Source organism: Neoarius graeffei, chromosome 1, assembly GCF_027579695.1.
Source record: "Neoarius graeffei isolate fNeoGra1 chromosome 1, fNeoGra1.pri, whole genome shotgun sequence".
Taxonomy (NCBI): Eukaryota; Metazoa; Chordata; class Actinopteri; order Siluriformes; family Ariidae; genus Neoarius; species Neoarius graeffei.
The window spans coordinates 7,298,245-7,310,408 of NC_083569.1; the positions used below are offsets into that span (position 1 = coordinate 7,298,245).

Genomic DNA, 12,164 nt, shown 5'->3' on the forward strand with positions numbered 1-12,164 from the left:
AGAGCTTCCGAAAGGTGTTTTTCCATTAGCAATCATAATTTCATGTCATGCAGATCTTATAGGTTAATGAGGGCAGCCGTGGCCTAATGGTTAGGGAGTTGGTCTTTGGATCCCAGGGTTGCAGGTTCAAATCCCACCCTTACCTCTCCCTACATCTCCATCCATGGCTGAAGTGCCCTTGAGCAAGGCACCTAACCCAGGGACTGTAATTTTGGTACAGGGTAACCAATACCCTGTACCAAAATAGTAACAGTAAGTCACTTTGGATAAAAGCGTCAGCTAAATGTAATGTAATGAAAGTCAAGGAGGCAACTTCAGAGTTCTCAGCTTTACTCATGCAGGACGTTAAGGGCTGCAAAAGTGCAACACACTGCCAATTAACGTACATCAAGAACATTGAAACACATAACTACAACATGTAAGTACACATAAATGAAATGTAAATGTGTTGGTTACTGATACTCAAACACAAGCAAATTAGTTTACACTGGTTGCTCCTATTTGAAAGAACCAAACATGCTGCAGTTACCAATATTCGTCTGTAGGTGGCAGTAAAGGACCATGGATTTGTTGTGCCTAGCCTAGTAGTAGTAGAAAGAGGTCTCTGTAAAACGGTGAACGCAGCAGAATCAGCGGCTGTCACGCTGTTGATTCTGAAATGCAAGTCGCACATCTGCATGGCCATGCAGTAGCCTACATCTGACTACTTACATTCTGTAAAACCATTAGGTCTATAAATTTAACATTCATTCATCAAGGATATTATCTAACACCAAGTTACATTGCTCCAGCATTCCTTTTCTCTGCAGCTATGCAGTAGCCTAGCTCTGATGCGTCCTGTCACGTTGCTAAACCTGTTTAAGGAGCCGCAGCAATACTTTTATGAAGGGTTTCCATACATCAAAAGGATTTTGTTGAGTTTTTAAAGCTCGACGGAAACCCTGCACTTACATTCTAGACTTTGAAGAAAAATGAACGAATGTCTCGTTTCTTGGGAGGGGGGCTGTCGTCCATGATACTCAAGTCAGCATGCAAGTCATAGGGCAAGCATGCATGGACATCGAAGTCCAGCTCAATTTGTAGGCTGACAGAGAGTGGGGGGTGCGTGGGGTAGGTCAGGTGTGTACATGTAAGATACGGGGGGTTGATGGGCGGGTAGTCACGGCTGCTGTGGGAAGTGTGCTGCTTTTACAGCAGATGGAGTGACAGCTGGGATAGCCAACCATGTAAGTTAGCGAGAAACAGGTAGCTAATCAGAGAATGTATATCTATGTTAGAGGGGGGATTATTAGCAGTGTCATACATTTAACCCTTTGTGTGCCATATAATCATTGCTCAGGTTAGGACATCGGTTTTATTGATCGTGATTACACAGTAGCGGCGGAATATTGGTAGGGACACGTCCCTAGTGTCCCTACCCAAAATTGCACCCTAGCTTTGTAGGATGCATTGACGTGTAGGACAGTTTATCAGAACACCAGAGTTGGGGGATTACTAACTCCACCTAGGGCATCCAGACTTTCCCCTACAGAAACTACACTGTTCTCATGCTCACTGACCTTCTCTAAAGCCTGGACACATGCTTCTAGCACTGTAATCTTCTCCATCAGAGAGCTAACTAATCTGCACTTATCACAAATAAAGCTAATAAAGGTATCGCTAGTGACGGAGGAAGAATGACTAAACATCCTGCACTCAGCACACTGAACAGGCGGAAGGTGTGCCATGATGAAAAGATTCACGTACCTTAATCAAAGATCTGTTGATATTAAAGCACATCTGATGTGGATGGCCTCCACTTGTGGTCTTTACACAGGAAGAGAGAAAAAGAAAGCTTCCGGTCTCAGCGTTCTTCTGAAAAAAAAAGAGAGAGAGAAAGAAAAAAAACTGGCAAAAGGAAAGCGAAAGCTGGTTAGACTTCCTGGTTCCTGAGTTGTTTGCGCTGAGTCCTTTTTTCCCTGCGAGTGCTGGCATTAATTACTAATCCTTTTAAAACTTTTTTCTACAAATAATTTTCCAGTATCCTCTTCATTTTTATTGTACTGTCGCTTTCCTTTTTGTACTTTCCACTTTCACTTTTATCACATTTCATCAGGCAGGTATGAAATATACAGACATCCCATAATTTGCTTTGACTTCAGACTTGAGCATGGAGAAGATGAGTGACTGACTGGTATTTCTGGTTTTATCAAATAGAAAATCAGTCATGGATCCAGCTGGTGAGTGAGTTTAATAGCTCAGTCTGTTTTATTTAGATTTATTTTTATATATCTTGGCTGCACACATTATTTGCAGGCTGTGTGGCTCCTCAAGATCTGGCGATGAGACCGGTCAGGTGTCCACCTGGCCTGGAGTACCTAACGCAGGTGAGACCGGACATTATTACGACGTGTACACAGTGAGTGTACTTTTGACACAAACGCTGTGTCACCTGACACCATTAAATATGGATGTGTGTGTGTGATTGTTCTGTCTATGGGGATCAGGTCGACCAGCTTCTCATTCACCAGCAAGTGGAACTGCTTGAAGGTGAGGGACAAAGAAAGTTAAAACCACACACGAACAATGCTGCTGTTTTGCCTTTGGCCTGGTTGGCAGGTTAGAGCAACTTCCCGAGCAACTGTCGCTATCTTGATGTTTGTATTTCCAACATGTCTGGCTAAGGTTGACCTGATCAAAGGAGGGGAAGCAGTCATGATATATTTGTCTGTGACAATGTTGACAGAAAACACACCTTGTTTGACAGCTCAAAACAAACTTCTAGATTGGACTCAGTTCATTAAAAAAAAAAAATCACTAGATACTTGCTTATAGAATAAATCGGGTGTGACGGTGTCTCGATTTTTTTTTTGTTTGTCGTTATTAAGGTAGTCATAATGAAAAGACACTTCCTTGCTCTGTAATGCAGTCATTTTAGGATGGGAGTCCAACAACAAGTATCTGGTGAAGAACACACTCGGGCAGCAGGTCTTCTTCGTGGCCGAGGACAACGACTGCTGTAACCGGAACTTCTGCGGATCGCTTCGCTCCTTCGTCCTCCACATTCTGGACAACATGGGGCAGGAGGTGATGACGCTCACGCGACCGCTACGCTGCGACGGCTGCTGCTGCCCCTGCTGTCTGCAAGAGGTACTGCAGTATTACTGCATTTCGGTGCTGGTTTTAACTCATGATGATGGCCAACCTGATACTCACACGCTTCGATTTCAAGAATTTTGAGACCAGAATAATTCTTAATCTATCTAATCATCAAACTCAAACAAATTATAGAGTTAGTGCATTTGTATGCAAAGATAAAAAAATAATAATAATTCAAGAAAATGTATTGAAAGTTCTAACAGTGATGTTTTACTTTTACCATGTTTAATGGTTGAAATATGGCACCAAATATTTGTACTTTGGTTACATTTCAAAATAACTGACTTTCTGGTCATATTATCGACAGGGGATGTTTTTGTGTTCGCAAAGTCAGGATGACATACATAAGGTGGTTTTTTTTTAAAATATATATATATATATATATATATATATATATATATATATATATTTTTTTTTTTTTTTTTTTCAACTGAATGTGCTGAAACAAATTTTCAGGTTCGACATGACCAAAATTTCTGTGACTGAAAACTTGATTTCCACTTCCAGCTCGAGGTGCAGTCTCCACCGGGCATTCCTATTGGGTACGTGATTCAGACGTGGCACCCTTACCTGCCCAAGTTCACCATTCAAAACGAGCAGAAGCAGGATGTTCTGAAGATCGTGGGGCCTTGCTGCTCCTGCAGATGCTGTTCCGATGTGAATTTTGAGGTAGAATTCATTTTCAGTCACTCTGATTATTTTGCCACATTAACATTTGCGCTCTTCAGGAAAATGAGTGTGATAAGTGACAGTTTAAGATCGAAGAGATTGGGGTGAGCCTCTGGGAGTTGTGCTTACGCATAATCCTTTGGTTGCTATTATAGAATCAATTTTATGATGGATTGTGGAAGGATGCCAATATTTTTGGGAGTCTTTATATTTAAAAAATATCCCCCAAATGATTCCACCGACCAATCTGAAGGACCAATCCTTCAGAGCGGTCTGAAGAAACTCTCCATAGGATTGGTCAGTGGAATCATCTGGGGGGATTTTTAAATTTTTTTTTTTAATATAAAGACTCCAAAAATATTGGCACCTTTCCACAATCCATCAGAAAATGAGTAAATCCGTACTCGGTGGCAAAGTCCTTGAAAAGTGAACAGCTGTACTGCGGCCCATTATCCGACATTACAGTCTCTGGTATCCCGTGGCAGCTGAATACATCCTTGAGGGCAGCCACAACCGTGTCAGCAGAAGCTACGTTGAGGTGGGCTACCTCTATGTAGCATGAAAAGTAGTCCACTACGAGAAGGTAGGACTTTTTCTCCCAGAAGAATAAGTCTGAGCCGATGCATTGCCAGGGTCTCTCTTGCATGGGTGTGGTCAGCAAGGGCGCTCTCTGTTCTGCCCTATGCTGTGAGCACATGCTGCAGTTTTCCACCAGCTGACTGATATGCACAGACAGTCCTGGCCACCAGACTGACCGGCGGGCCCTTGCTCTGCACTTGATGATACCTTGGTGTCTACTGTGAAGATCATGAAGGATCTCCCGTGTCATGCAGCACAGAATCACGATCCTATGACCTCTGAGAAGTAGCTGTCCAGCCAAGATAAGGTTATTTTTTTCAGGCCAGAAGGGGGCCAGCTCAGGGGGGGGGGAGCGCACGCCTTTCTGGCCACTCAGTCTCACAGTATCTGATTAGCTTTGCACAGACGGGGTCAGCTTTCAGTTTCTCTTTGATTACCTTTAATTTGGCTTCTGTGACCGGAAGGCTCTGAGTGACTGCATCCATGAACATTTTGACATCTACCTCGTTTTCCTTTTCCTCCTGTTTGAAAGTGTGCTCCACAGGGGCCCTTGATAAAGTGTCTGTGGTTATCAAGCACTTACCAGGCACGTGAATGATGTCAAAAGGGAGCCTCAGCAGCCTCAGCCTGAATCTCAGCACTCTTGGGGGAAGTTCGTTGAGAGCCTTGGTGCTTAGCAATGGCACTAGTGGCTTGTGGTCTGTCTCCAATCTGAACCACGTGCCCATGTAGCTGCCAAAGCTTCTTTCTCTATCTGTGCATAATGTTTTTCAGTGTCTGACATAGCTCTGGAGATGAACACGGTGGGTTTCCATGTTTCATCTGGTTGCTCTTGGGTCAAGACCCCCCCCCAGTCCAAACAATGAGGCATCAGCAGACAAGAACGTTTCAGCTGTTGGTGAATAGTCAGCCAACACTTGTGGGGAGCTCAGTTCTACCTTCAGTCTTTGAAATGCCTCCTTCTGTGGCACTTCCCAACATGACTCGTTCTTTCCACAGAGCAGGTCTTTGATTGGGCGTGTGTAAGGTGGGGCAAAAACTTAGTGAGATGGTTGGCCATTCCCATCATTCTCTTCACACCTTCGACATCAGTAGGTTCAGGCATCTCTTGTATCACTCTGATCTTGCCTGGGTCTGGTGTTGCACCGTCTGCGGTGACACAGCGGCCCAGGAATATTATGCTTTCTTTGGCAAAATCACATTTCTCTCCATTTATCATCAGTCCCTCTCCCTGAAGTTTCTTTAGGACCTGACGCAGTCTCTCATTGTGCTGGGCCCTGTTCTCAAGTATGTCATCAGCACGACACACAATGCCTGCAATTCCGAATGGCAAGCGATTAAATGCACATCACCCGAACGGGGTGATGAAAGTTGGCAGGAGCTTGCTTTCTTCTGACCACAGGATCTGCCAGAAGCCAGAGGTTGCATCCAGCTTTGTGAAGACTTTTGCCCCAGCAAGCATTCAGAGTGTATGGTCAACTGCTGGGAGAATGTCTCTCTCTCAGAATCCACTCGTTTAGGTGTGTCAAGTCCACGCACAGCCGTATCGGTATTTTCCCACGAGGCTTGGGCACTACAACCATGCCAGCACACCATGGTGTGGGTTGTGTCATTTTGGAGATCACACCCATACTGTCCATGCAGTTCAGTTCTGCTCTCACCTTGTCATGCAGAGGGAGAGGCACATGGTGCGGAGATGACGGGACATATAGGACAGCAGCTGGTTCCAAAGTGATTGGAGTAGGGCTCCTTTAATTTCCCTAATCCAGAAAATATGGTGGGGAACTGAGCTTTGAAGTCCTCCTGTCGGGCTTCCACCGTATGGACACGCTTCACCAGTTTGAGAGCCATTATTGCCGGGAGACCTAAAAGAGGCTTTGACAGTTCTTTAACAACATACACAAATTGTTTAGGTGTTCTCTCTTTGATTGTCAGGTTCCCCTCAAAACATCCAGTGTGAGATATCCTGCTCCATACAACACCTTACAAGGCTGTTTCGGTGCTCCATGTATTTTACTGGAATAGGTGCTGCCTGGGATTGCAGTAACTGCTGCTCCTGTATCCAATTTGAACACCGTCTCCTCACCATTCAACTGCAACACTCCAATCCATTCCTCCTCCTCTTGACTCCCCACGTACTCCTGTGTAATATCATGCACACCCTTGGTTGACCTGCATTTATTTTTTTGCGAAATGTCCCTTTTTATGGCATTTCCTACACTCCGCCTCATGGATGGGACAGTCTTTCCAGAGGTGTCTCTCGGTATTGCCACATCCTGCTGATTGGCTATCTGTTTTCTCTTTTATCCCTTGCTGTCCTCTGCTGTGTTTTTTGTATGTTGCTTCAACATGCCCTGTTGCTGGCTCTGTCCCTCTCAGCACTGGCTGTTTTTTCACTGCTGCACTTTGTATGACTTTCGTCATTGCTTTTGCTAATGTCAGCTCTGGGTCTAGCTGCAAACTTTGACAGCTTAGCGTCTTGTACACTGACCACTATTCTGTCTCTCATCAATTCTTCTCTCAGGGCTCCAAACTGACAGTGTTCTGCAAGCGTGTACAGCAGTTATGAAAGACTCTCGCCCAGCTCTTGAATCCGACAATTGAAGCATGCTCTTTTGAAGATAATGTTCTACTTGTGTTTCTCGAACGCCTCTGTGACTGGCTTGTAAGACTTTTTCTTGGCTGCTGTCAGAGGTAAAACATTGAGGATATCTTGGGCATCATCACTGACCGCGTACATGAAAGCATTCACTTGAAACTCCTCTGACTGCTTGTCCAGCCCTGACGCTATTCTGTAGTGTTCAAACATCTTCATCCATCTTGCCCAATCATTAGGATTTGAGAAGTCAAACTTGCCTGGCGGGTTTAGCTGCAGAGCTAACTGTGGCTGTAGCACCTGTTGCTGCCAGGCTCACTCATTATCCATATTCCTTCAGTCATCTTTTTTCTTTTGTTGTTAGGTGTAATTCGTCTTAACGTCATTCTTCTGACACCATGTTATCGCTATACTGTGTGTTAACTATAAAGAACAAGATGGAGAGTGGAGTCACGTTCAACATGTTTACTATAGCAGAACCGGAAAACAGTGTCCCATTAAATGGGTCTTTGTTACACCATCAGTATAGCTCAACTGTATTCTTTACAGAACAGGGTGTCTGCCTCTCGACCGGGCGGTTGGGTCATACTAAAGACCATCATAAAACTGGTACCTACTGCCATCTGGCAAGACACGCTGCAATACAGACATGAGGGGGTCAAACTCTCATAGTTACCAGAGGACTAGCCCCCCACCGTAACCCTAGCTGTATAGGTGAGAGGCCAAGGGCTAACAAATTGGAGATCGGCGCTGCACCCATGCACCTTAAGGAAGTGGGTAGTACTGGGACAGGAAACTGCCTGGGAAGACCACATCCTGGCACAGAAGGAACTTTGACTTTTGAATTAGCCTAACCTGCATGTCTTTGGACTGTGAGGGAAACCGGAGCACCCGGAGGAAACTCATGCAGACACATGCAAGCTCCACCCAAAAAGGCCACTTTGCTCAAACCCAGAACCTTCTTGCTGTGAGGTGACCGTGCAAACCACTACACCGCTGTGTTGCCTCTTGATTTCCAAATGACATGCAAAATTTACTTTCATCTGAAAAGAGGACTTTGGACCACTGGACAACAGCCCAGTTCTTTCTGTCCTTAGCCCAGGTAAGACTCTTCTGATGATGTCTCTGGTTCAGGAGTGGCTTGGTATTAGGAATGCGACAGTTGTAGCCCCTTTCCTGAAGACGTCTGTGCGTGGTGGCTCTTGATGCACTGACATCAGCCTCAGTCCATTCCTTGTGAAGCTCTCGCTCTTGCTGTGAGGTGACAGTGCAAACCACTACACCACTGTGCCGCCATTAATTACCATATATGCGACTCGTAATGGACAATGTATTTAAAAATAAACACACAATGCAATTTCAAGGTACAGTAACTTACTACTACAAAGGAGAACAGCCATTCAGTAGTCTTGATGATTTAATCTAGAGTAAAAGCAGAAGAGATCATGCGCAAAATAGTGCATGCAAAATAGGTGGTGGGCCAGAAGGCCTCACAATGAAAAACTTTTTCTGACAGTCTGGTTCTGCTGAAGATTGATTATTCAAATTTGTCTCAAAACACTGATTAAAATATTAACTTTTCAGACACAGTGGGGTTTTTTTGGTAATAGGCAAGGGATACATCTAATGGATTAAACGGCTTTCAGGTAAGAACTTAAAGGTCATAGGCAACGGTTTTCAATTTACGCACATTTGAAACTTTATCTCATCTCATTATCTCTAGCCGCTTTATCCTTCTACAGGGTCGCAGGCAAGCTGGAGCCTATCCCAGCTGACTATGGGCGAAAGGCGGGGTACACACTGGACAAGTCGCCAGGTCATCACAGGGCTGACACATAGACACAGACAACCATTCACACTCACATTCACACCTACGGTCAATTTAGTCTCACCAGTTAACCTGCATGTCTTTGGACTGTGGGGGAAACCGGAGCACCCGGAGGCCCCGGGGCTTGAACCCAGGACCTTCTTGCTGTGAGGCGACAGTGCTAACCACTACACCACCGTGCCGCCCCATTTAAAACTTTATATGTTAAAAAAAACCCTCTGTAATTTTCTTCTGGTCCCAAGAAGTATTGTTAATAAGTAAGAATTAAAATAAGTTAGTGCGGATCGCGGCAAATTTCGTGACCACTTGGCGCGTGACATCATTCAAGACAAAACACTGATTAAAATATTAACTTTTCAGGCACAGTGGGGGTTTTCTCTTCTGCCCCTCAGACCTGCTTGATCCATCCTGGTGCCCTGTGTCTGGTCGGAGTTTTATCGCATCGCCCCTGTGAAGGACGGCCCCATGAGGACAGTTGAGGGTTACACCTGGAGGATGCTCTGGACTCTTACAGTAATGCTTTTATGGCTGAGGACTACAGTTGACTTGCTAACTTTAGGACTGCAGTTGTCATGAACAGTTTTGCACTCAAGTTTCCATCAATGAAGAGTTACAACATCAACGAAACTGACTTCATGTTAAAACTGTTAATGTTATAGTCATGCTGTCTGTTGTTGCACAAATGAGGATGGGTTCCCTTTTGAGTCTGGTTCCTCTCGAGGTTTCTTCCTCATGTCGTCTGAGGGAGTTTTTCCTTGCTGCCGTCGCCACAGGCTTCATCATTGGGGATAGATTAGGGACAAAATTAGCTCATGTTTTAAGTCGTTCAAATTCTGTAAAGCTGCTTTGCGACAATTTTTATTGTTAAAAGCGCTATACAAATAAACTTGACAAACAAACCGCTTGAGTCGAGTCCACTTCCGTTTACTTACATTGCCGTTCAGCTTGAATGCAGACGTGCGTTTGGGAATTTCCAAAGAAAAACCATGCCTTATTGTGGTGCAGTGAACTGTAACAACGGGACCGGGTCAGGAAGAAGTTTTTACCTTTTTCCGGAAGAGCCAGAGAGAGTGGATTGTGTGCGTGAAACAAAATCAAGCAGTCAAAGAAGAAACGGAGCAGCAATGCTCAAGCAAAAAGGAGAAGATTGGAGGTAAACATTTTTACTTTTGCTTGCAATTGACAAGTCAAGAATCCTGAGGGATCCTGTTCAATTATTGTGGAAATGAGACAAAGGGATATTTCCTGGCTTAGAGTCGGCTATAAATAGTATAATGCTGCGGATGGCAGGCTAATGTGGCCTACCGGCGCACTGTCAAGTAATCGTTACCTATATCCACTAGGGAGGGCGGTTTAATTATTCTTCATAAGGGCTCTTATTTAGTATTACGACAAAAGTAGGAATTTATCACAACTACCAGGATAAATCGTTTGGGCACGAGTCTTGTTGAGGTCCGGCGTCACCGCAATCAGAGTCGGCTGAGTCGCTGTCCGCACGGTCAAACCAGTGAGCCACAATCACCGATTGCTTCGCAACGGCCATAGGTTCATACATATATGGTTTCACCTCTTGATATTCAATTTGGAGAGTTCCTACTTCAAAATTGCTATCAGACATTTTACACAACCTCTCACGACCAAAGTGTGCTCGGTTCGCAGGTAAACACAGAGCTGCTCCCAGTCTGTTTGGCTTAAATGACGTCACGACAATGGTCCCCTGGTGGTGAAAGTGCGCATAAGTGAGATGTAAGCAAACCTTTGGAAATTGGGCAAAACAGTATATTTTAACCGTTTCATTCAATTTTAGGGTGCAAATTAGACACCAGAAAGATTGAATTCGCTTTTTGGGTCGTTCTAGACAATAAAGTTGATATTCTATGTTTCACCTCCAACCCTTGCCTATGACCTTTAATGAATATTTGAGGAGGTAATGGTGGAGATCCTAGCCATCGCTGGCAAACATTTCTAATGTTATGATGAATTGAGTCGGAGCGATGATGTTACAAAAAATAAATAAACGAAAAAATCTTTAACCCACTACTGCTAAAACGGTACCACGAACAATGCCAAACATAGCCATTTGAATATAATTCCCACTGACGGAATTGATCTATATTCTTTTACATCCGTTGAGGATACAAATGATTCCCGATCGCCCATAGCTGAATTGACGACCTTGCCTAAATGAGTAGCCTTAATCAAAACATGTAGTCTGCTATACATCGCAGCAAATTATACAAATTACTGACACTTTGGTAACTACTCTGAGATATCACACACTGCAGTAGGCTATGGTTTGTTAGATCTCAACACAGAACATCTAGAACATATCTGCTATCGGCCTGAGCCTGTCTTAGCAAGCCACAAAACAATACATGAGGCGTCTGCTGAAATCTGGCCAAGGTTAAAAACGGGGACGGCGTGAGTAAGCTAACCTAGCTAAGCCACGCTGACACGTAGCACACAGCATACAATTCTGACTAGTCTGCCATCAGAGCTGGAGGAGACTAACAGTAAGTGACTTGTTAGCTGTAAAGCGATTTCATTCGTTTTGTATCATGTTGCCCCCTCAGGTTATCTCATTAGATGAAAAGGAGTCCGTGGGCCAGATCAGAAAGCAGTGGACAGGCTTCGTAAAAGAGCTTTTCACCAATGCTGACAATTTCGGGGTCACCTTCCCGATGGACCTGGACGTCAAGATGAAGGCTGTGCTTCTCGGAGCCTGTTTTCTCATCGTAAGCATTTCTTTGTCCTGTTACTGTAATTGTTAAAAGATGATCACTTCACATTTCCTCCATCTGACTCTGTTTCATTCATTAGGACTTCATGTTCTATGAGCATAGCGATTGAAAAAGAAAAAAAAAATCTGAGCAGGACTTCATTCCTGGGTAAGTTTTGAAAAAAAAAATCTGATTAAATTTATTTTTTAATTTGGATTTGACATTGTTTGTTTTTCTTTTTCAGTTTCACCAGATGATGTCCATGCTTCAGATCTATAAGAAGCGAAACATACAGTGGTGCTTGAAAGTTTGTGAACCCTTTAGAATTTTCTATATTTCTGCATAAATATGACCTAAAACATCATCAGATTTTCACACAAGTCCTAAAAATAGATAAAGAGAACCCAGTTAAACAAATGAGACAAAAATATTATACTTGGTAATTTATTTATTGAGGAAAATAATCCAATATTACATATCTGTGAGTGGCAAAAGTATGTGAACCTCTAGGATTAGCAGTTAATTTGAAGGTGAAATTAGAGTCAGGTGGGAGTGGGCACCCTGTTTTATTTAAAGAGCAGGGATCTATCAAAGTCTGATCTTCACAACGTGTGTTTGTGGAAGTGTATCATGG

General features: G+C 43.8%; 1 protein-coding gene across 2 annotated transcripts; it reads left to right on the forward strand.

The window, feature by feature from the left end:
- Positions 1–1,898: 1,898 nt before the first annotated feature.
- LOC132891500 (phospholipid scramblase 1-like) lies at positions 1,899–11,877 on the forward strand. 2 transcript variants are annotated; one of them, XM_060929151.1, is made up of 9 exons: positions 1,899–2,099; positions 2,197–2,219; positions 2,296–2,366; positions 2,487–2,529; positions 2,909–3,129; positions 3,646–3,807; positions 11,384–11,545; positions 11,631–11,698; positions 11,775–11,877. In XM_060929151.1, the coding sequence occupies exons 2-8, from the start codon at positions 2,207–2,209 to the stop codon at positions 11,658–11,660; spliced, it is 702 nt and encodes a 233-aa protein (XP_060785134.1). In that variant the 5' UTR covers positions 1,899–2,099; positions 2,197–2,206; the 3' UTR covers positions 11,661–11,698; positions 11,775–11,877. The 2 variants fall into 2 exon arrangements, with proteins under 2 accessions (XP_060785134.1, XP_060785124.1); XM_060929141.1 differs by lacking the exon at positions 1,899–2,099 and having other exon boundaries at positions 2,117–2,219.
- The last annotated feature ends 287 nt before the right edge of the window (positions 11,878–12,164 follow it).

Coding starts and splice junctions, on each gene's coding strand:
- LOC132891500 (XM_060929151.1), top strand. Junction 2,530..2,908: donor GCAAGTGGAACTGCTTGAAG/GTGAGGGACAAA, acceptor TCTGTAATGCAG/TCATTTTAGGATGGGAGTCC. Junction 11,546..11,630: donor TCGGAGCCTGTTTTCTCATC/GTAAGCATTTCT, acceptor TTCATTCATTAG/GACTTCATGTTCTATGAGCA.